The 25,351-nt window shown below is 43.1% G+C and overlaps 1 protein-coding gene across 1 annotated transcript in view; it reads left to right on the top strand.

The window, feature by feature from the left end:
• Positions 1-24,944, top strand: part of ADCY5 (adenylate cyclase 5) — a gene marked incomplete in the record, with an annotated part of 247,690 nt that extends 222,746 nt beyond the window's left edge. Inside the window, 6 exon segments of the mRNA XM_073634485.1 lie at positions 6,233-6,262; positions 16,312-16,438; positions 18,552-18,815; positions 21,090-21,294; positions 21,625-21,749; positions 23,349-24,944. Coding sequence (XP_073490586.1) covers positions 6,233-6,262; positions 16,312-16,438; positions 18,552-18,815; positions 21,090-21,294; positions 21,625-21,749; positions 23,349-23,480 — 883 coding nt within the window.
• Between the last annotated feature and the right edge of the window lie 407 nt (positions 24,945-25,351).

Genomic DNA, 25,351 nt, shown 5'->3' with positions numbered 1-25,351 from the left:
TCCTTAACAGGTCTAGTGGGGTCCGTGCCTGGACAGGTCAGGGCTGCTCTAGAGGCAAAAGGGGGAAAAACCTACTCAGTATTAGGTGGGTGGTCATAATGTTATGGCTGATCAGTGTGTGTATTTATCAGATAATAAAGTGTATATTTAGCCGCATTGTTTTTCTAGTTTTGGGCAGAGTGAAGGTGAAAACCCCAAAATAGGTTATATTCTTCCAACCATGTCCGGCTGGGAAGATTCCTCCTCGCTTCCCGTTCCTAAGATGCAACAGGAAATGAGAGTAAATTTTACTCATAGACAGTTGTCACCAGAACACGTGTCCTCTTTTCCTTTTTTTGTTAAAAAAAAATATGCTTTATATATAAATAATGTTTAAAAAAAAAATAAAAACATAAAAATGATATAAAAATATACTTTATATATAAAAAATGTTGTTTAAAAAAAATAAAAAACATAAACATAAAAATAATTTAAAAATATATTTTATATATAAAAAATGTTTAAAAAAAATAAAATAATAAACATGAAAATTATATAAAAATATACTTTATATATAAAAATTGGTTAAAAAAATAAATAAAAAAATAAAAAACATAAAAATAAAAATTATATAAAAATATACTTTATATATAAAAATTGGTTAAAAAAATAAATAAAAAAATAAAAAACATAAACATAAAAATGATATAAAAATATACTTTATATATAAAAAATGTTTAAAAAAATTTTAAAAAATTAAAAACAAACATAAAAATTATATTAAAAAAAAAAAATATATATAATATATATATATATATAAATAAATAAATATTTTTTTTAATACATAAAATAAAATAACAAATATTTTGTTGGGGTACATTCTACCCTTTAATGCGATGCAGCACATAAATACACCACTTACAAATACAGTCCAATCACACAATAAATAAAATACCTAACATGATGTGCCTTGAACCATCACTTCATGCATGTCACCACTTTACCCCGTAAGAATTACGTGGCCCCTAAGGTACCACCGAAAAATACCTAGCGGTGCAATGTCAGATGTGTGGTGCCTGAGTTGGACCCCCCCCCCCATTTTGTAAAATGATCATTCATTTTATTGTTTCACATTATTGTTGGCCATTAGGGGTCCCCACCAGAAGCCTGGCTAAAAAAAGACTCCTCGTTAGCAAATCCCCCCCCCCCCCCCACCTCCTACCTTGTTGCTAGAATGTGAAAACTGTTTTTTTTTTTTTTTTTTTTTTACACCTGCAACGCTGAAAGTGATCATCAAACGGTTTTCAAGAAATCAAGACATGGGGGTTTGCTAACTGGGAGATTTTTTTAGCCAGGCTTCTGAGGGGTCCCAAACGGCCTATGGGTAAAACAATAAGAATGAATGATTATTTTACAAAGCTGCACAGATTTCTGATATCTATTGGGGGGGGGGGCATTGACTGGAAAGGCTATTTTCTGGAAAAAGATGAACTTAGGCTTTAGGGTGGATTCATGCTGCCCCAGTGAGCTTTGGGCAAAGTCCATGGGCGCTTTCCCCATAGACTTCTATGGCATCCCGCGGTTTTGGTGCGGTTTCAGAAAGCGCTGCAATGATGCAGCATGCAGGAGCTTCGGTGCACTTTCTGAAACTGCACCCAAAACCGCGGGACACCATAGAAGTCTATGGGGGAAAAAGCAGCTAACCCACAGGAAAGCCGCGGATTAGGTGTGTATTAGCAAAAAGCGCAGTGGGGCAGTGCAAAGCCGCCCATAAAGTCCATAAGGTTCTAGTCTCCGAACAGGCTGTGGACCAGTCCTAATGGACGTCCCTCTCCTGTGGTGGATGTGGCCGTTTCTTGTGCACCACAATGTAACCCATCACCCACCAGCCGCCAACAATGTCCTCTTGTGAAAAATAGTCCATGCCACACCCCAAAATGGGCGACGGCTGCTTGCGGTACAAAGACTTCAAGCTCATGTTACAGGACCCTCAACAGGTCCCCACTGGAAGACCCCCCCCCCCCCATTCCTGTTCTGGTGACAACACTTTTGGAATTCTCATCACTTCCTGTGTTAATGACACCAGTTGCCAGGACAAATAGAGAGACAGCAAATCTCCCCAGCAATGGGACAAAAGAAAAGATCCCTTCCCTACTCTGTGCAAAGCTAGAAGAAAAATTGTCCTGACAATAAATATTTTGGATAAGGAAAGATGATGTACATACAGTGGAGAAAATAATGATTGTCTCCCCCTGCAGATGGTGTAGATTTGCCCACTTACAAAGAAATGAAGGGTCTATAATTTTTATCATAGGTGTATTTTATATGATAGAGACAGAATATCAACCAAAAATCCAGAAAAAAAAACACACAATACAAATGTTATAAATGGAGTTGCAGTTCGGTGAGTAAAATAAGTATTTGATCCCCAAGCAAAACATGACTTAGTAGTTGGTGGAGAAACCCTTGTTGGCGATCACAGAGATCAGACGTTTCTTGTAGGTGGTGACCAGGTTTGCACACATCTCAGGAGGGATTTTGGTCCACTCTTCTTTACAGATCTTCTCTAAATCCTTAAGGTTTCTTGGCTACTCGAAGTTTCAGCTCCCTCCATACATTTTCTATAGGATTAAGGTCTGGAGACTGGCTAGGCCACTCCATGACCTTAATGTGCTTCTTCTTGAGCCACTCCTTTGTTGCCTTGGCCGTATGTTTGGGGTCATTGTCATGCTGGAAGACCCATCCATGACCCATCTTTAGTGTTCTGGTTGAGGGAAGAAGGTTCTCATCTAAGATTTTACAATACATGGCCCCGTCCATTGGCCCCTCAATGGGGCAAAGTCAGCCTGTACCTTTATCAGAGAAACAGCCCCAAAGCATCATGTTTCCACCTCCGTGTGACTGTAGGGATGGTGTTCTTAGGGTCATAGTCAGCATTTTTCTTCCTCCAAACACGGCTCAAGAAGACACATGTACAGGACCGTCTGAAGTTTGCCAATGAACATCTAAATGATTCAGAGAAGGATTGGGGGAGAAAGTTCTGTGGTCAGATGAGACCAAAATTCAGCTCTTTGGCATTAACTTGACTCGCCGTGTTTGGAGGAATAAAAATGGTGAATATGACCCTAAGAACACCATCCCTACAGTCACACACGGAGGTGGAAACATGATGCTTTGGGGCTGTTTCTCTGCTAAAGGTACAGGCTGACTTTGCTGCATTGAGGGGCCAATGGACGGGGCCATGTATTGTAAGATCTTGGAGGAGAACCTTCTTCCCTCAGCCAGAACACTAAAGATGGGTCATAGATGGGTCTTCCAGCATGACAATGACCCAAAACATACCGCCAAGGCAACAAAGGAGTGGTTTAAGAAGAAGCCCATTAAGGTCATGGAGTGGCCTAGCCAGTCTCCAGACCTTAATCCTATAGAAAATTTATGGAGGGAGCTGAAACTTCGAGTTGCCAAGCGACAGCCAAGAAACCTTAAGGATCTAGAGAAGATCTGTAAAGAAGAGTGGACTGAAATCCCTCCTGAGATGTGTGAAAACCTGGTCACCAACTACAAGAAACGTCTGACCTCTGTGATCGCCAACAAGGGTTTCTCCACCAACTACTAATGGCGCGTACACACGGGCGGACTTTTGGATGGACTAGGTCTGGCGGACTTCTCAACGGACTTTTCGACGGACTTTCCGATGGATTTTCGAATGAACGGACTTGCCTACACACGATCAACCAAAGTCCGACGGATTCGTACGTGATGACGTACACAGGACTAAAATAAGGAAGTTCATAGCCAGTAGCCAATAGCTGCCCTAGCGTCGGTTCTTGTCCGTTGGACTAGCATACAGACGAGCGGACTTTTCGACCGGACTCGAGTCCGACGGATAGATTTGAAACATGTTTTATCTCTAGGTCCGTCTGACTTTTGGCAAAAAAAAGTCCGCTGGAGCCCACACACGGTCGAATTGTCCGACGGAGTCCAGTCCGCCAGACCTAGTCCATCGAAAAGTCCGCTCGTGTGTACGCGGCATAAGTCATGTTTTTCTTGGCGATCAGATACTTATTTTACTCACTGAACTGCAACTTCATTTATAACATTTTTATTGTGTGTTTTTTCTGGATTTTTGGTTGATATTCTGTCTTTATCATATAAAATACACCTATGATAAAAATTATAGACCCTTCATTTCTCGGTAAGTGGGCAAATCTACACAAACTGCAGAGGAGCCATTCATTATCCCCCCCACCCCCACTGTATTTGCTTAATCTTTCTTTATCCAAATCATTATTTTCCCCACTATAGATACATCTATGTATGTGATATTAGTTTTGTGTAAGGCCTCATTCACAGGGGCTTGTTTTGCCCTACAGGTGTTCCGTGCATCCCCCATGTAGGCCGTCCCATTCATGCCAACTGGAATGCAGCAGCTGCATGGAGACAGCCGCTGCTCCCAATTAGTATACATAAGTACATATGGTGGCAGCAAAAGGGAAGATCACATATATGGTAATAATATTGAGTTGTAGTTCCAACATAAACTAAAAGTAGTTTAACTAAGACAATTTTAGCATGGATCGAACTACTCAAAAGATTGCGTCACACATTGTATAAGAGGGGATAAAACCTGCAATTACACTTCTTATCGGTGTTTGCTAAATAATGCATACATTTGAAGAGTAAGCAAACAAAACGATGAGAAGGTATCCAGGTGATATCCGTGCTTTTGATACCTTGGTCTCGCTTACTAGACTTGTGCACTGCGAAAAATTAGTTTTGTTATCGTTTCATTCGTTTTTAATTTTTTTTATTTTTACGTTTTTCAGGTCATTCGTTATGTTCGCAATTCGTAAATTCCTGAATTTGTAAAAGTCAGAAATTCGAAAATTCAAATTTCGTAAATTTGAAAAAAGAAAGAAAATCTGAAAATTCGAAAGAATGAAAATCAAAAATATTCTAAATAATAAACTAACCAACTAATAATAACTATTAAAATTATAGGTATTGGAATTTCCTTTTAAATTTGGCTGTTAGTTGAACGTAACGAATACGAATTTAACCGAATGAACGAATATTCTTAAATTTGAATGTTCAAAAATTCATGAAATCGTGAATTCGAAAACTTGTAAATCCGAAAACCCCACAATTCAAAAATCTGAAATAATAACTATTAACTTATAGTTATATTGGAACTTCCTTTCAGATTTGGCTGTTAGTGAATGTAACGAATGCTAATTTATCCGAAGTTACGAATTATCCAAAATAACGATTGCCATCTAAAAAAATGGAACAGAATGAATTATTAATAAATAATAATACGTTTTTATTATTATTTTTATTATTATTAATTTGTTATGTTCCATTTGTTCAGATCAGCCATTTGTTATTTTGGATAATTCGTAACTTCGGATAAATTCGTATTTGTTACATTCACTAACAGCCAAATCTGAAAGGAAGTTCCGATATAATTATAAGTTAATAGTTATTATTTCAGATTTTTGAATTGTGGGGTTTTCGGATTTACAAGTTTTCGAATTCACGAATTCATGAATTTTTGAATATTCAAATTTCCGAATATTCGTAAAAATGTGTTAAAACGGATTTTCGTTCATTCAGATGTTTCCGAATTAACAAATTTGTCGAAATTCGTTAAAAAGAAACAAATTTGGAACCAAATGAATTGCACACGTCTATCGTTTACCCCAATTGGGCTCAAACTGTAAGCAGGGATCTGTTATCAATACGATCAATGAGAAAGAGATAAATGAATACTCAAACTTTAAAAAAGAAGATCAGTATTGTAGTAATTAGAAGCTCCAGGATGGTTCCGCCCAAGCTTGCCTTTTCTTTTTATAACCAGTTCTAGAATAATTTTTCTATGCTAGCATCCTCTCGTATTGTGCTTGAATATTCTATCAAATGATAACGTTTGATATATTCAGAGAATTGATTCTGATAAATGAATTCTGACACATTTCATAAAATAGAAAAAAATATAATATATTCTATTCTAATCTTTTCTATTCAAATTCATTCTGTACCAAATATATATTATATTTTTTTCTATTCTATTGTTTTTTTCTATGCTAGTCTTTTCTATTATTTTCTATTCTTAGGCCAAAACTAATAAGGTGCCGCCACAAATTTCAAAACTGATCCTATAGCACCCTCTAGTGTTCAGATTGCAGAATGATCTATGATTACTAATTACTCCTTTTTTCTTTTTCTCTTTTTTTTTTTTTTTTTTTTTTAGTGAGTCCAGCAGCAACTCAACAGAACCCTGGTAAGAAAATCTGTATTTTTGTTTTAATTGTTTTAATTTACAAAGAAATCTGATGTAGGGTGCAGATGTTGCTCATCAGAAGGAACGGAAGGAATATATTATTATTTTTTTTTTTATTATTTAATGGGTAGCCTCCCTGGCGGTATTCCCGAGTGTGGCTCGGGGTTAAAATTCAGTACCATTAGCGGTAACCCCGATCCACACTCGGGATCGCATTGCAGGATCCTGGGGCGGCGTTACTTACCTTGTCCCCGGGATCCTGCGATGTCCCCCGCAGTGTCCGAGGGCTCCGTCCTCCTCCGAAGCCTCTCCGTGCCAGGCTCCGTTCCCTGCGAGCGGCGCGACGCACGGGGGCGGAGCCTGGCGGCAAATTCAAAAAAATTTAAAAAGCATAACACATACAGTACTGTAATCTTACAGATTACAGTACTGTATGACATCATTTCACATCCCATTTGTCCCCAGTGCTTTGGCCCATGCCCTGCATGCAGTTTTATATTGCATATACTGTTCTTTCTGCCTGGAAACTGGAGATTGTCCATAGCAACCAAAAAGTGTCCCTTTACGTCAAAAATGGCTTTAGACCAGCTAGAAAACAGCGATAGTAAATTAAAACACTTGCAGAATAGAGCGATAGTGAATTGTGTGGAAATTTATTTTATTACTATTTATTTTTATTTTTTTTAATTATTATTTTTTTTTTTATTATATTATAATTTATGTTTTTGTGTTTCAAACTTTATAATACCCGGGATATCTACTAGACTCTGGTTTGGACAGATTTAAGTGTGTTATTGTTAAGAATTACAGGCCTACAATATAAAACGCCAAATTTCCATGCAAAATAATTGTACCGCTTTCAGCACCTAAAATCCGAAATAATCATACAGGGAGGTTAATATGACTTTTTAAAAGACAAGTTGGAATGGCAGGATCTCTCGCTCTCACTGCGGTTCTGGTCATTTGGGCAAAGACCTTATATGGATGGTTCATGTGTTTTATTGTGCAACCAGATCACAGGGCAGAATACAGTAAGAAGTGTTCAGGGGGGTGCAAATCCTGGATTCCTTCAAGAGGAACTGCAGTCTGCTCACATCGTTTGTAAAAAAAAAAAAATCTTTGCCATTCTGAAGCTTCCCTCCAACCACTTTGCATATTATTTTATATATACTTTGATTCTGTACTTGCCAAATATGCTGCAGAAATCTCCCTCCACTGAGTCTGGCTGTAACCATTTTAACTGTGGGCAGCTGAAGCTGCTGCCTTTTCACTTCCTGGATTTACACAGGCACACCTCCAGCTCTGCAGCTCTCATTGGCCTTCTTATGACTTACCCCTCCTGGCAAACTCTCAGGAGTGAGAGCTGTGCATGATGTCATAAGCCTAGGCTAATGACCAGACAAGAAACATGAAGTGGGCTGTATAAGGAATTTACTGGCAGAAAAAAAATGTTTTACTATCCAAAGTTCAAACAACAACAACAACAAGGGCAGAAGATATAATAGTAGACATGTGCACAACAGAAAAATTAGTCTAGTTTAATTTAGTTTTTGTTTGTTTCCATTGATTCGTAACGATTTGTAATTTCGTAAGAAGTGGGTTTTAGTATTCGGACTCGTTCGTATTTTCGTAAGAGTTATTTTTTCGCTGATTTGGAATGATTCGTATTTCCGTGAGTCTAATTTTCGTTGATTCGAAATTCCTATTTTCGTTATATTTCATATTCGGACACGTTTGTATTTTCGTTGATTTGAAATGATTCGTATTTCTGTGAGTCTAATTTCCGTTGATTAAAAAATCGTACCTTCGTAGATTTAATTACATTCGTACTTTCGTTAGAATACATTTTCTGTTTATTTGAAACGCTACTCGTCGTAATTTTGTCATTTGTACTTTCTTGAGACTGACGGCCTAATTTATTCGCAATTTTGTAACATTGTTGTCGTAGATTCGTAATCGGAGCATAATTTGTAATTTTACGTAAAGTGTATGCTATTATATGTTTAACCACTTCAATACTGGGCACTTAGGCACCTTCTTGCCCAGGCCAATTTTCAGCTTTCAGCGCTGTCGCAATTTGAATGACAATTGCGCGGTCATGCTACACTGTACCCAAACAATTTTTTTATCATTTTGTTCCCACAAATAGAGCTTTCTTTTGGTGGTGTTTTTATTTTTTGCGCAATAAATAAAAAAAGACCGAAAATTTGGGAAAAAAATAAGTTTTTCTTTGTTTCTGTTAAAATTTTTTGTAAATAAGTGCGTTTTCTTCTTCAGTGATGGGCACTGATATGGCTGCACTGATGGGCACCGATGAGGTGGCACTGACAGGCACTGATGATGGGCACTGATAGGCGGCACTGATGGACACTGATAGGTAACCAAAAGAGAAAAACTCTCTCCTGCGCTCAAGTGTCTAGATACTCAGTGTGTGATAAGGCCAGAAAGCTTCAGTGGTATCTGCCGTCTTGCAGCCCTCTTCAGAATGTTGGGCATTCATAAACTACAAAAAGAAACAAAAAAAAGAGAGGGCGCACCGACCTAGCGCATTACCACTGATAGCGTTTATTAAAAAGTAAAACCGGGAAGTGACTCAAAAGTTCACGGAATATAAGATACCTGGTGATCCGGCATTTTTCTTACTTCATGTTTCCAATATCCCTGCCAAATGCTATCTAAAATCACTCTTGGGGCACCTTCTCAATGCTGCATTCCACTTTATTGGAAAAAAGAATCATCACCAAGGGCGGCCGATTGGCTGCGTTAGGTGATAGACATCAGTAAAATGGAAGACTTGTTGGCGGCTGAGCGAAACCAACAGGATAAGTACTCCATGACTTGGAGTGTTTGGAAACAGTTTATCCACTCTACGGAGGGAGTAGCCCTCCCTAGACAGGAGATTCATGTATGAATATTATTTATTTACACACCTTGGCTGTCCCTCTCGGCTTTTTGTTTTTTTTTGTTTTTTTTTTTGTTTGGTTTTGTTTTTTGTTAATTGATTAGAAATAGGAAAAAAGAAACAAGCGTAGTTAGGTTTGTTAGCTGAACCACCTCTATATACTTTTCCCAGCAGATAACAAGGGGCGGTGCCGGTTGGGGACTGGCACTAAAATAACTATACTGATCTGCACCGCAGATATAGACAAATAGGGTTATATTGCAGTTGTAATCCGTATGTTATATTGTTTACTTTTTCTGTTGTATTGACCTGACTTTGCCCGTTGTGGGTGTTAATAAAAGTTATATTTGAAAAAAAAAAAAAAAAAGTAAAACCACCCGCTTAGGCTCTGAGGAAAGGGGCTCGCCCCCGAAACGCGTTAGCCATTGCCGTATCCACCCGATGTCCGGTCCCGTTTTCATTCTGATGTCTGTTACTGCGTACCTGCAGTCAATGTCCATGCCTGTGTTTCATGCTCGTTTGTGAGTATATACTTGCTATTTTACTTTTTAATAAACGCTATCAGTGGTAATGTGCTAGGTCTGTGCGCCCTCTTTTTTTTGTTGTTTGTTTGTTTGTTTTTTTTTGTTTTTTGTTTTTTTGTTTCCTTTTTTTTTTTTTTGTTTGCTTCTTTTTGGACACTGATAGGTGGCACTGATGGGCACTGATAGGTGGCAGTGGTATGCGGCACTGATGGGCACTCATAGGCAGCACTGATGGGCACTCATAGGTGGCACTGATGGGCACTCATAGGTGGCACTGATGGGCACTCATAGGTGGCACTGATGGGCACTCATAGGCAGCACTGATGGGCACTCATAGGTGGCACTGATGGGCACTCATAGGCAGCACTGATGGGCACTCATAGGTGGCACTGATGGGCACTCATAGGCGGCACTGATGGGCTATTATGGGTGGCACTGATAGGTGGCACGGATGGGCACTGATAGGTGGCACGGATGGGCACTGATGGGTGGCACTGTTGACACGGATTGGTGGCACTGATGACATTGATGGGTGGCATTGCTGGGCATCACTGATTTATAATGGTGCCAGTCAGTGCCCATTTGTGGGCACTGATTGGAACAGATTGGGCACAGACTGGGCACATGTGGATGGCCATGGGGTACATACCTGGCCATCCACATGTTGCCCGCTTCCCTGGTGGTCCCGGCGGCTTCCCTGGTGATCTAGTGTGGGCATCCGAGGGGGGGCTGCGCTAATAAACAATCAGCGCAGACCCCCCCCCCCCCGTCAGGAGAGCCGCTGATCGGCTCTCCTCTACTCGCGTCTATCAGATTGGATTGGACACGGCTGATCACGTGGTAAAGAGCCTCTGCCGGGACGGTGGAGCGGTGTGTCAGATTGACGCGCGGCGGCTGTTATGCTGAAGGACGTCATATGACGCCCAGTCAGGATAACTGAACCACCGCCCGGCTGTCAATCTGCCGGGCGGTGGTTCGGTTATCCTAACTGGGTGTCATATGACGTCCTTCAGGATATTTAACTGACAAATCCACCAAAACGGTGCCACCGACCCAACCACACCCTGTCTGGACTCCGGATGGAATGCATTGCAGTCTAAAACAGAAAAGGGAATAAGAAACAAGCTCATTGGGGGAAGGGACATCCTCTTCAGGGGAAGGGACAAGCTTATTGGCCAACGTCCAGAAATATTTCAGAACTAACGGATTTGTTCTTTCGAATTCTCGATCAGCAGGATTTTCGTTATTTCATATTTTCCTTGCTTTGGTTTCCGTTTTCCGAATATTCGTAATTTAAATTTTTTCGTTCATTTTGATTTTCGTTATTTTGAATCTTTGTTCGGTATTTTCGTTGTTTCTATGTTTTCGTTTTTGCGGGTTTTCATCCTTTCGTATTTTTACAGTTTCTAATTTAATTATTTCATATTTTCGTGGTTTTCCCATATTCGTTCTTTTCGATAAATCGTTGTTTGTTCGAATTCTTAGTAAAACGTTTGTTCATTCGTATGTTTATATAATATAAGGAATTTTAACGAATAACGAATTCGTAACTAAACGAATTGCACATGTCTATTTAATAGATGGAAAGAAGAAAAAAAATGACTGAAGGTCTGCTTTCATTTAGATACGTGCCGCAATCCCAGGATGTGAATGACAAATTATCCCAATTACTGGTGCAGAAGAGTTTATGGGGCTTCATAAAGGAAATCTGATCCGACAGCCAATCAGAGCTCAGAGTTTTAATTACATTGGAGCTCCAGACAAAACATTTTAGGCATTTATGACCCAATTTCCAACTTTTAAAAAGGTTGTAAAGAATATTCCAGACATAGACAATGAGTGTGCCTGATATGCGGAGTGTCTGACCCGTCCTGTGCGCGTTTCGTCAAATAGAAAGCTGGGAAATCTATAATTAGCACTTAGGCGAGGTTCACACTATTGCAGTTTCCCCACAGGCACAGCAGCAGTCAATTAATTAAAATATAATAAAAAAAAAAAACACAGGAAAAAAGGTACTTGCACCTTTTTCCCAAATTGCATCTCTGCGCTGCCCAGCATGAGGAAAACGTGCCGCCATTTCCAGTGTGTGGGGAGGCCATTAAGGTTTATTGGCGCCCCCCATATATCTGCTAACAGCGGTGCATTTTTACCGCTGGAAAGGATGCGATTTACATGCAGACCTGCATAGATGTGAACTCTGCCCTAGGGGGTCTAGATTATAAAAATCCACACAGCCATTGCGAATAATCCCAGTGAGGCTGAAAAAGTATTTTTTATCTGCTGCTGATTTTGTACATTCGCCCCACTGACAAAGAAACGATCGGTCTATAATTTTAATGGTCGGTTTATCATAACAGTGAGAGCCAGAATAACAACAAAAATATCCAGAAAAACGCATTTCAAAAAACGCATACATTTATTTGCATTTTAATGAGTGAAATAAGTATTTGAACGCTTCGCAAAACATGACTTAACAAGGGTTTTTCCACCAATTGCTGGCGATCACAGAGGTCAGACGTTTCTTGTGGTTGTCCTCCAGGTTTGCACACATCTCAGGAGGGATTTTGTCCCCTTTGCAGATCCTCTCCAAGTCATTCAGGTTTCCAGGCTGACGTTTGGTAACTCGAACCTTCAGCTCCCTCCACATATTTTCTATGGGATTAAGGTCTGGAGACCGGCTAGGCCACTCCAGGACCTTAATGTGCCTCTTCTTGAGCCACTCCTTTGTTGCCTTGGCCGTGTGTTTTGGGTCTATGTCATGCTGGAAGCCATCCACGACCCATTTTGAATGTCCTGGCAGACGAAAGGAGGCTCTCGCCCAAGATTTGATGGCACATGGCCCAGTCCATCGCCCCTTTGATGAGGTGAAGTTGTCCTGTCCCCAGAAAAACACCCCCAAAGCATCATGTTTCCACCTCCACGTATGACAGTGGGGGATGGTGTTCTTGGGATCATAGGCAGGATTCCTCCTCCACCAAACACGGCGAGTTGAGTTGATGCCAAAGAGCTCGATTTTGGTCTCATCTGACCACAACACTTTCCCCCAGTTCTCCTCTGAATCATTCAGATGTTCATTAGTAATCTTCAGACGGACCTGTACATGTGATTTCCTGAGCAGGGGGACCTTGCGGGCGCTGCAGGATTTCAGTCCTTCACAGTGTAGTGTGTTACCGATTGTTTTCTTGGTGACTATGGTCCCAGCTGAGATCATTGACAAGATTCTCCCATGTAGTTCTGGGCTGATTCTTCACCGTTCCCATGATCATTGAAACTCCACGAGGTGAGATCTTCCATGGAGCCCCAGACCGAGGGAGATTGGCGGTTATTTTGTGTTTCTTCCATTTGTGAATCCCACCAACTGTTGTCCCCCTCTCACCAAGCTTCTTGCTGATGGTCTTGTAGCCCATTCCAGCCTTGTGTAGGTCTACAATCTTGTCCCCGACATCCTTGGACAGCTCTTTGGTCTTGGCCATGGTGGAGAGATTGGAATCTGATTGATTGCTTCTGTGGACAGGTGTCTTTTATACAGGTAACAAGCTGGGATTAGGAGCACTCCTTTTAAGAGAGAGAGAGAGTGCTCCTAATCTCAGCTTGTTACCTGTATAGAAGACACCTGGGAGCCCGAAATCTTGCTGATTGATAGGGGATCAAATACTTATTTCACTCATTAAAATGAAAGTCAATTTATAACTTTTTTGAAATGCATTTTTCTGGATATTTTTGTTGTTATTCTGTCTCTCATTGTTATAATAAACAAACTATTACATTTATAGACTGATCATTTCTTTGTCAGTGGGGCGAACGTACAAAATCAGCAGCCGATCAAATACTTTTTTCCCTCACTGTATGTGCCTACTATGTCTGAAGTGTCATTTTATATTTAATTAATTCAATAATATAGTGTAGCGCAACTTATTATATAAATCTTATTCAGTGCAAATAGACATATATATATATATTATATTACATATAACATAAAGTGTAATATAGTGCAAGATTTGTGCAATCCCACTGTTCATTCAAAAAGCAAAATAGTCTGAGATAGATTGTAGACATAGGTGTGCACCCTTAAGCTCAAACACACATGCATGTGTATGTATCTACATATATATGACTCCGGCACATTGATCTCCTTGCTGGCACAGTGAAAGAGAAAAGGATAAACACTTCTCTTACGGCAGAGCCGGTAAGAGGGAGATCTTTCCCATGTTCCTGTTGCTACACAGAACGATAACACTAATGAGCACGCCTATGATTGTAGATATATATATATATATATATATATATATATATATATATATATATATACAGTATCTCACAAAAGTAAGTACACCCCTCAGTCACATTTGTGTAAATCTTTTCTTCTATCTTTTCATGTGACAACACTGAAGAAATGACACTTGTCTACAATGTAAAGTAGTGAGTGTACAGCTTGTATAACAGTGTAAATTTGCTGTCCCCTCAAAATAACTCAACACACAGCCATTAATGTCTAAACCACTGGCAACAAAAGTCAGTACACCCCTAAGTGAAAATGTCCAAATTGGGCCCAAAGTGTCAATATTTTGTGTGGCCACCATTATTTTCCAGCACTGCCTTAACCTTCTTGGGCATGGAGGTCACCAGAGCTTTACAGGTTGTCACTGGAGTCCTCTTCCCCTCCCCCATGATGACATCATAGAGCTGGTGGATGTTAGAGACCTTGCGCTCCTCCACCTTCCGTTTGAGGATGTCCCACAGATGATCAATAGGGTTTAGGTCTGGAGACATGCTTGGTCAGTCCATCACCTTTACCCTCAGCTTCTTTAGCAAGGCAGTGGTGGTCTTGGAGGTGTGTTTGGGGTGGTTATCATGTTGGAATACTGCCCTGCGGCCCAGTCTCTGAAGGGAGGGGATCATGCTCTGCTTCAGTATGTCACAGTACATGTTGGCATTCATGGTTCCCTCAATGATCTGTAGCCCCCCAATGCCGGCAGCACTCATGCAGCCCCAGACCATGACACTCCCACCACCATGCTTGACTGTAGACAAGACACACTTGTCTTTGTACTCCTCACCTGGTTGCCCCCACACACGCTTGTCACCATCTGAACCAAATACGTTTATCTTGGTCTCATCAGACCACAGGACATGGTTCCAGTAATCCATCTCCTTAGTCTGCTTGTCTTCAGCAAACTGTTTGTGGTCTTTCTTGTACATCATCTTTAGAAGAGGCTTCCTTCTGGGATGACAGCCATGCAGACCAATTTGCAACACCCAGAGTGTCTTCAATTATCTCCTATAGTTCTCATCCTTCACCAGATGAATAACCTGCTAACATCAAACATGAAAATAAATTGCCTGTATTATATTGTGTTCCTGGTACAGATCCGCAGAGACCAGCTCCTTAGTCCTCTTAATTGAACTCCCGATGACTCTCTATCCTCCACCTGCACCAATATGAGTCACACTTCCCCCCCCCAGATGTTATGGAAAATATAAGAGACACTGGCATAGTACTCCCGCTAAACACACTTTTATTCCTGCATATACAGACATACACTTACTAAAACAGAGCTTGGTAAAAGCATTCGGTATAATTTGGCATCATCAGTCGAACGCCGGCACAACTCCTGGGCGAGTGTACAGCGTGACGTCACGGGTTCGGCTCCTCCCTAGACGTGTTGCGCCCTTGTGATTGGGCTTCCTCAGTAGGCCAATTTTCTATATATTTCCTATGATGGTCAGCAGCACCATCTAGTGGTCATAATGTAGTATCTTCCTCATTGAGGTATTGAGGAAAATACTGCATTATGGACACTAGATGGAGCTGACAATCATATGAAAAAAAAATAGAAAATGACATTTCACACACACAATACACACATTTCAGCAATTATTTGCCATGGCTGTGCTAATGCTGAAACATTCACACAGCAGATTTTTATAAATACATCCCTTAAATTGTACCTGTCATGAGAGAAATGTGTTGGCAGTCATTACAGACCTCTATTTTTTAAAATACTGCACCGAGGACCGGTATATGGGACTCCAGCTTCTTCATTGGCTGCTTTTGCTTGAAAGATCGAAGTCTGGCAAACCAGAAGCATACTGAGTGTATCTGACACCTGGGCATAGGTGTGCGCAGCCTATTGCATTAGGGTTTGCACCCCAAAGCTCAAACACACGCAGTGGATGGTGTCAGTAGGGATGAGATTGGTGACAGTTGTTTTTTTTGTTTTTATTATTCTATTTTGTTATTATTTTTTACAATTGTATTTTTTAAATTTTTTTTTTTGTATTTTTGTTTTACAATTGGTTATGAGCCCCATTAAGGGGCGACGGTGAAATAGCACAGAAAGGCACTGAGGACAGAGATTACCCAGTTCCTTTCTTTGTAGCCTCAGCTACCATGGGGGTAGAGGCGTTCAGCAGGGGTGATTAGGGTGTGCCCAGGCACACCCGGCACACCCTGTGCACATGCCTATGCACCTGGGGCAGATTATTTTTAACATTGAAGATGATTTTTGTTTCCCTGAAAGCATTTTATTATATATATATATATTTTTTTTATTTATTATTACTGGTACATGAAGATGGTTTTTGTTCCCCTGAAAGTAACAGCTCCCTTTATGTCTTTGCAGCACCATCGACAGAGTCGCACTGAAGATCGCCACGCCGATTATAATCACGGTGTTCGTTCTGGCGCTGTATCTGCACGCTCAGCAGGTGGAGTCTACGGCCCGGCTCGACTTCCTGTGGAAGCTTCAGGTACTTCACTGTGAGACCCCCAAATTGTTCCGGAGGATTCTGTACAAAGTCAGGGGGGAGTGATTAGGACTGAATTGCCACCAGATGCCTTTTTCATGCTGGTTTATATAAAAAGAGATTTTGTATCAAATGATCTATTCATAAAAACTAAATTTTGGCAAAACTTTCTGTGGGAGCCGTGGACAGGGGACATGTGTCTCTGATTATAAAACTCAGGGTAGTATATAAGGCAGGGCAAAAGGGGCATCATTGTTGTGGGGCCCAAAGCAGCTGCTTCATACTTGCCAACTATTCCAGTTTAAATTCCCTTGTCCTTTGAAGTTTTAGTCCCGTGCTGTGTCCCGATATCTCAGTGTGAAGTTCTGTTACTAATGCTGCCCAGCTCTGTCCTATTGCCGTGTACAGGTGACTCACCTGCAGACCGCATGTTTACATGTAAATAACCTGCATTAATATGTAAATAGCAGCAACATTCATATGTATATCATGCCCCCCTGAGGCTATATCCACCTCTGCTGAATGCTGCTCACTGGGGAGGTATAGGTCCTGCCTACAACTGTGGCCATTGAGCCTAACATCAGCCTGTTCTGCAAAGCAAATTGTCCCTTACATCGGTGGTCAGTGTAAATCCCCTCTCGCATTGGTGGTCATTGCAAATTCCCCATTACATTTGTGGTCAGTGTAGAATCCACCACTATATATTTGCCAAAGATTTTCAGATGTGCTCTACACATGATTCAGAATTTGCCACAGCGTGCTGCCTCCTAACTAATCCCATCCCCCCACCACTGCCACTGATCCCATCAACCCCCCAACATTGCCACTGATCACCCCCCCTTCCCCAGCATTGCCACTGTTCCAAGGAGTCTTAGGAGTTTTCTGTTTATTGATGGGTCCTCTCACCTCCCCAGTCCATGGTGTGCAGGCAGTGAGGAGATGATGTGCAGTAACCTTTAGCAACCAATCAGTGAACAGTAATGATGTGCACTAACCTCTTGCAACCAATCTTTGAGCAGTAAGGATATGCAGTAACCTCTAGCAACCAATTAGTGAGTGGTAAGGATGCCCAGTAACCCCTAGCAACCAATCAATGGTGTAATAATGTGCAGTAACCTCTAGCAACCAATTAGTGAGTGGTAAGGATGTCCAGTAACCTCTAGCAACCAATCAATGAGTAATAATGTGCAGTAACCTCTAGCAACCAATTAGTGAGTGGTAAGGATGTCCAGTAACCTCTAGCAACCAATCAATGAGTAATAATGTGCAGTAACCTCTAGCAACCAAGTAATGAGTGGAAAGGATGTAGAGTAACCTCTAGCAACCAATCAGAGAGCAGTATTGATGTAAAGTAATCTCTAGCAACCAATCAACAAGCAGAAGTTATGTGCTGTAACCCCTAGCAAATAATCAACTCCCCCTAGGGTTTTCCATACCCTTTAACCCCTTTCACCCAGTGTGTCTTTAACTAAGGTATAACATTTAGGTGCCCCTCCCCCACTCCTGATTCTCATTCCTACTGTCTCCTCATACAATGAAGAGGAAGGCTGCAAGAACAGAGGATGGGAGCTACCCCCGCTGCCTCTGTGCACACAGCCCAGGGACCCTTGCCTGGGGGTTCACAGCCAGACTCGCCCCTAAAAAGATTGATTACGTGTCCTTCAAATACCAAAGAGTGTGATGAAAATGGAAAGTCTATTTACTGGAATAATAAAACCCCATTCCATCTGCCATTATGGACATTGAAGGATTTAGACCAACTATAAAGATACAATTGTTCCTCTAGGGAATGATTGCGTTTTCAGGTCACACAATAATTGATTTCACCAGCAGGTGGCGATGCTGAGCTAGTTTGTAGCTCTGGTTCATAAAAAGAGAGATAGGACCCATGAGAGAGAGGGGCCCCTCTGTGCTCCTACATGGACAGATCAGGGGCTGACAGCATTTCCACCAACCATAAAAAAAAAAGAAACATATATATTTCTGCTTGTGCCGCTGCTGTTTGGCATTGAGTTAAGTAAAGACGTCCACCCGGTCAGCTGTATTCCATAGAATGTAAATGATGTCTGTATGTTCTTCTCCTCTCACCATGGTGGTGTCCACCTTCTTCTTGTAGGCCACGGAGGAGAAGGAGGAGATGGAGGAGCTCCAGGCCTACAACCGGCGCCTCCTCCATAATATTCTTCCCAAGGATGTGGCCGCCCACTTTCTGGCGCGGGAGAGGCGCAACGATGAGCTCTATTACCAGTCGTGTGAGTGCGTCGCCGTCATGTTCGCCTCCATTAGCAACTTCTCTGAGTTCTACGTGGAACTGGAGGCCAACAATGAGGGGGTGGAGTGTCTGCGGCTCCTCAACGAGATCATCGCGGACTTCGACGAGGTGAGACCAGGGATGGGCGCTCTTCCCTGTAATGAAGGGTTAGAAAGTAAGAGTGTGATTGATGGCGGGAGGAACCACTTCCTGTGGGCGGAGATTCTTCCCGGATCAGTTGGTGGTGGGACAATCCATAAAATTCATTTCCAGTTTATTTAAAAAGGCAGCTGCAGCTAAAAAACATGGGATCCCCCAACGACCCCTATACAATATGGCGGACATCATAGCGTGACAACACATGTCAGGGCTCCATAGTTCTTCAGACCGTGTCACTGCCCCGCCTTCTTTCTGCTGTCTGGGCTGTGGAACATTGGTAACCCCCAACGTGGCTTCTCTCTAGCTCAGGGGTCTCCAAACTTTTCAGTATGAGGGCCACAGTGTACCCTTTATGTCATGGTCTCCATTAGAGCCCTCCTTACCTCCGGTTCCTCATCAGAGCCCCCCTTCCATCAGGTTCCTCATCAAAGCCCCCATTACATCAGGGACCCCACCACTACCCCCACTTACATTAGGGTCCCAATCAGAGTCCCCTGTTACATCTGGGTATCCTTCACCTTAGGTTCCCTATCAAATTCCCCCTTTCATCAAGTTCATTAATCAGAGCCCCCCTTTCTATTAGGTTCCCCATTAAAGTTTCCCTTACCTCAGGTTTCCTATCAGAGCCCCCATTACATCAGGGTCCCCACCAGAATCCCCCCTTACGTCAGGGTCTTCATCAAAGTCCTTCTTACCTCAGTTTCCCTATCAGAGCCCCCTTTCCATCAGGTTCCCCATCAAAGTCCCCCATTACATCAGGGTCCCAACCAGAATACCCCCTTCCATCAAGTTCCCCATCAGAGCCCCCCTTTCCATCAGGTTCCCCATTAAAGTTTCCCTTACATCAGGTTCCCTATCAGAGCCCCCTCTCCACCAGGTTCCCCATCAGAGTCCCCCTTAATATCAGGGTCCCAACCAGAATACCCCCTTACATCAGGTTCCTCATCAGAGCCTCCCCTTCCATCAAGTTTCCCATCAGAGTCCCCCTTAACATCAGGTTCCCCATTAAAATTTCCCTTACATCAGGTTCCCCATCAGAATCCTCCATTACATCAGGGTCTTCATCAGAGTCCTCCTTATGTCAGAGTCTCCATTAGAGCCCTCCTTACCTCCGGTTCCCCATCAGAGTCCCCCCCTTGCATCAGGTTCCTTATCAGAGCCCCCCTTCCATCAGGTTCCCCATCAAAGCCCCCATTATATCAGGACCCCACCACTACCCCCACTTACATCAGGGTCCCAATCAGAGTCCTCTGTTACATCTGGGTATCCATCAAAGTCCTACCTACCTTATGTTCCCTATCAAATTCCCCCTTTCATCAAATTCATCAATCAGAGCCCCCCTTTCGATTAGGTTCCCCATTAAAGTTTCCCTTACATCAGGTTCCCTATCAGAGCCCCCCTTACATCCGGGTCCCCATCAGAGTCCCCCCTTACGTCAGGGTCTTCATCAAAGTCCTCCTTACCTCAGTTTTCCCATCAGAGCCCCCCTTTCCATTAGGTTCCCCATTAAAGTTTCCCTTACATCAGGTTCCCTATCAGAGCCCCCTCTCCACCAGGTTCCCCATCAGAGTCCCCCTTAACATCAGGGTCCCAACCAGAATACCCCCTTCCATCAAGTTCCCCATCAGAGTCCCCCTTAACATCAGGTTCCCCATTAAAATTTCCCTTACATCAGGTTCCCCATCAGAATCCTCCATTACATCAGGGTCTTCATCAGAGTCCTCCTTATGTCAGAGTCTCCATCAGAGTCCCCCTTACTTCAGATTCTCCATCAGAATCCCCCCTTACATCATATTCCCCATCAGAGTCCTCCTTACGTCAAAGATCCCCATCAGAGTCCCCTGTGACATCAGGGTCCCCATCATATTGCCCCCTTAAATCAGAGTCCTCCCTTTCATCAGGTTCCTCATCAGAGCCCCCTCCCCCCCCATTATATCAGATACCCCACCATAACCCCCACTTACATCAGGGTCCCCATCATATTGCCCCCTTAAATCAGCGTCCCCCCCCCCCCTTACATCAGTGTCCCCCCCCATACCCCTCTGTATTTTTATCTGCGGCGGTATTAAGGTGGCTAAAAAAAAGTGTAAAGCATGTTTTCGGTGGATAGATTGGTTAGATTGGTCCTGGAGATACTGACAAGGCACACGGCCAGTCTCACAGGGACAGAATGAAGGGATTGGGGGATACATGAAATCATACAGATAATAACCCGAATCTTCCAATGACCCCCCACATTGACAGATCATCAGCGAGGATGAGTTTCGGCAGCTGGAGAAGATCAAGACGATCGGCAGCACCTACATGGCGGCTTCGGGACTCAACGATACGACTTACGACAAGGTGGGGAAATCGCACATCAAGGCGCTGGCCGATTATGCAATGAGGCTGATGGATCAGATGAAATACATCAACGAACATTCGTTCAACAACTTCCAGATGAAGATCGGTAAGTGCCCCCCCCCCCCCCATCCCAAAATTTTCAGGATTATCCAATGAAGCACTGCGAGCCCCAGGAACCAATCAGATGAGAGCGAGCTGCAGTCAGTCCGATATAGAATAAGTTCTGGATGCTGGAGTGGGGGGAGGGGTTGCCGCACTCTGACCTTTGACCTACTATAGGTTCTTCTAAACGAATGATATATAATGACCTCAGACATTCCTGGTCCCGGGGGAGACGGACAGAGCATGCTGGGGGTTGTAGCTCCCCAAGAATCCGATTACACTGAACACGATCCGTACAATCTGTAGGATTACATTGTATTCTCTCGTGTGACAGGGCTGAACATTGGACCCGTGGTCGCCGGTGTGATCGGGGCCAGGAAACCGCAGTACGATATTTGGGGGAACACAGTGAATGTGGCGAGTCGCATGGACAGCACCGGAGTGCCAGAGAGGATCCAGGTGAGCCGATAAAATATTACATATATACCACTTACAGCCAGTAGGTGACAAACTCTGTGCAAGAGCTCTACAGACTTGGTGCCCCATGTGAGCCATGAAACCCTTAGCCAATTATTGTGCTGCCCTCAGAGCTATGATTTACAGCAGTGGTCTTCAAACTGCAGCCCCCCGCATCTGACCCTGCCAGATACGGCCCTTTGCTTGACTTTATCTGGGCCACTTATTTATTGGGGCACTATTCCTTCCACTGACACCAATGATGGGGCATTATTCGTCCCACTGACACCAATGATGGGGCACTATTCCTCCCACTGACACCAATGATGGGGCACTATTCCTCCCACTGACACCAATGATGGGGCACTATTCCTCCCACTGATACCAATGATGGGGCACTATTCCTCCCACTAATAGCAATGATGGGGCACTATTCCTCCCACTGATACCAATGATGGGGCACTATTCTTCCTACTGACACCAATGATGGGGCACTATTCTTCCTACTGACACCAATGATGGGGCAATATTCCTCCCACTGACATCAATGATGGGGCACTATTCCTCCCACTGATACCAATGATGGGGCACTATTCCTCCCACTGACACCAATGATGGGGCAATATTCCTCCCACTGACATCAATGATGGGGCACTATTCCTCCCACTGATACCAATGATGGAGCACTATTCCTCCCACTAATTCCAATGATGGGCACTATTCCTCCCATTAATACCAATGATGGGGCACTATTCCTCCCACCAATACCAATGATGGGGCACTATTCCTCCCACTAATTCCAATGATGGGGCAATATTCCTCCCATTGATACCAATGATGGGGCACTATTCCTCCCACTAATTCCAATGATGGGGCAATATTCCTCCCATTGATATCAATGATGGGGCACAAATCCTCCTACTGATACCAATGATGGGGCACTATTCCTCCCACTGATACCAATGATGGGGCACTATTCTTCCTACTGATACCAATGATGGGGCACTATTCCTCCCACTGACACCAATGATGGGCCATAGTTCAGCCCCTCTAAAGTCTGAAGGATAATAAACTGGCCCTTTGTTTAGAAAATTTGGAGACCACGGACCTAGAGGCTTCTTCAAGAGTTTTCAGACTCCCCCATTTCCCATCTCAGATCCTCCCTCCCTCCTTGTCCTCCATCCCTCTCCTTCTTTCATTTTACCATCTCTATGGTTTTTCCTTTCTAGATTTTTTTTTGTTTACTTATTTGCCTTTATATCTGTACCCAGACATTTTGCTTGCTATAGGGTTATTCTAGGCCAGTGATGGAGAACCTAGGCCCCCCCCAGATGTTTTGGAACTACATTTCCCATGATGCTCCACTAAACTGCAGAGTGCACGAGCATCATGGGAAATGTAGTTCCAACACATCTGGGCTGCCGAGGTTCTCCATCACTGCCCTAGGCGGGCGATGCTCTGATCATAGATATCCTGTACAATGTGGCGTTTTCAATGAAAGACATCGCAATTATTTTCCCGCTTTCTGTATGAAAATATCTTGAAAAGTTTCTTGAATACAAAGTTCTTAGACAATAAAGTTTCTTTTGTTTTTGTTTTCAGGTCACGGCGGACCTCCAGCAGGTCCTGGCGGCCAACAATTACTCCCTGGAATGCCGAGGGGTGGTGAAGGTGAAAGGAAAAGGAGAGATGACCACTTACTTCCTAAACCACGGCCCCCCTAGACCGAGTTAGCGGACCGAGAGACGCTTTTTACCGCAAACACCATGCACTGAAGACCATTGACTTTTGACGGGGGAGGGGAGGGGGGGGTCCTCACTCTAAAAAAGGGGCGACTGACCAAAGATTCCCGGAAAGTGAACGCCCGGCTACGGGAGCGGCGCCACTTTGGGAGGACCCGAGAGTAAAATGTTATTTATTGACCCGACTCAATGATTTCCTCTATGAAGGAATGAAGGAATGTATTACGGTACCAGATCGCCGGCGGTTCCCGCGTCAGAAACCGCGCCAAAGACTTGCCGCAAAAGCCGTCCTCCATCAGGGGAATTTTCATCTTCCAGTGCGAGAGATCCGCCAGTAAGAATTTTGGTTAAAAAAGAAGACAACCTCACAATTTGTACCGTTTTTCTGGGTAACATTTTCACATGGGGGGGGTGGGGGAGAATATCGATTCCCCGCCCCCCTCTCCCCACCACCCCCCCCGAGAGCGCCACGCTTCAGCGGCGCCCTCAGCCACCCGGAGACTCGATAGGCGCCCTCTCCGCCCTGTCGCAGTGACCCGGGAACCTTTGCTCGCTGAACGATCTGATGTACATCCTTTTTTGTAAGTTTATTTTGTAATATTTTAGTGTGGAGATCTAAATGAAAAAAAAAAAAACAAAAAAACACAAAAAAACAAAACAAAAACAAAACAGATTCTATATTTTGTAAATTCTATACAAAGGCACCGAGTGTTATAACGAGGTCGTTCTGTATTGTTAGACGCTGGTCAGGCCTACGCCATCTTCCCGCGTTTCATCCGGTAACGGACATGGCAGTTTTGTCGGCACCACAATATACAGCGCAAAGAGTGTCCATTTTGAGCGTTATGTCATTTTAAAGGTGGACTTTTTTTGGGGGGGGGTTGGGCTTTTTACGTGCGAATTCTCCGATTTTCTATCGTCACTTAAAAAAAAAAAAAAAATCGCGATTTCTTCCACGGATTAATCACGCAAAGTTTATTTATATTTATGCGGACAAGCAGACGTTTTCTTAACTATCCCCCGATATAATCGATTTTGTATCTGTTTGTTGAAGGAGCGGCGGCCAAGGACGCGGTCTGCGTTTTTTTAAGGTACGCTGCGACACGCTTTTCCTGCCGCCGGCGATGAGGATGTATATTGTCTTCCTATTAAACTGCCACGTCTTTCCATGTAATATATACACATAGAAAATATACTCCTAGTTTCTTTATCGTATTATTTATAATCCACATTTAATGACACGACTCCATCTGCACCCCTCCGCTGTGGGCCGTCCTGGTATAAAGCTACGACACTCGCCACAAGCTGTCCGCCCATCTGCGCGCTCACGAGCTGCGCCCACAGCGACAACGGCTGCGTCTATTTTTTTTTTTTTCGGTTGGTCAGTTGCTGCAACAAGGATTTCCCATGGAAACTATCTTTGCATCGTTTGAACATTAAATTCTATTTCACTGGTGTGGCTGTGTGTTTCATTTTGTGATGTCATTTTGTCTGGTGCACTGGCTCTAGAAGTATAATCTCCTCTATTACCATCACCAGTGAGGATATCCCAGAGTAGTTTGTGTCTCTGCCCCTCCCACAATGGGGAGATTTCCTCGCAGTAGTTTGTGTCTCTGCCCCTCCCACAATGGGGAGATTTCCTGCAGTAGTTTGTGTCTCTGCCCCTCCCACAATGGGGAGATTTCCTGCAGTAGTTTGTGTCTCTGCCCCTCCCACAATGGGGAGATTTCCTGCAGTAGTTTGTGTCTCTGCCCCTCCCACAATGATGAGATTTCCCTGCAGTAGTTTGTGTCTCTGCCCCTCCCACAATGGGGAGATTTCCTGCAGTAGTTTGTGTCTCTGCCCCTCCCACAATGATGAGAT

The sequence above is a fragment of the Aquarana catesbeiana genome, linkage group LG06 (assembly GCF_042186555.1).
Source record: "Aquarana catesbeiana isolate 2022-GZ linkage group LG06, ASM4218655v1, whole genome shotgun sequence".
Classification (NCBI taxonomy): Eukaryota; Metazoa; Chordata; class Amphibia; order Anura; family Ranidae; genus Aquarana; species Aquarana catesbeiana.
Note: the sequence above shows the minus strand (reverse complement) of the source record. Positions and strands in the feature narration are given on the sequence as shown.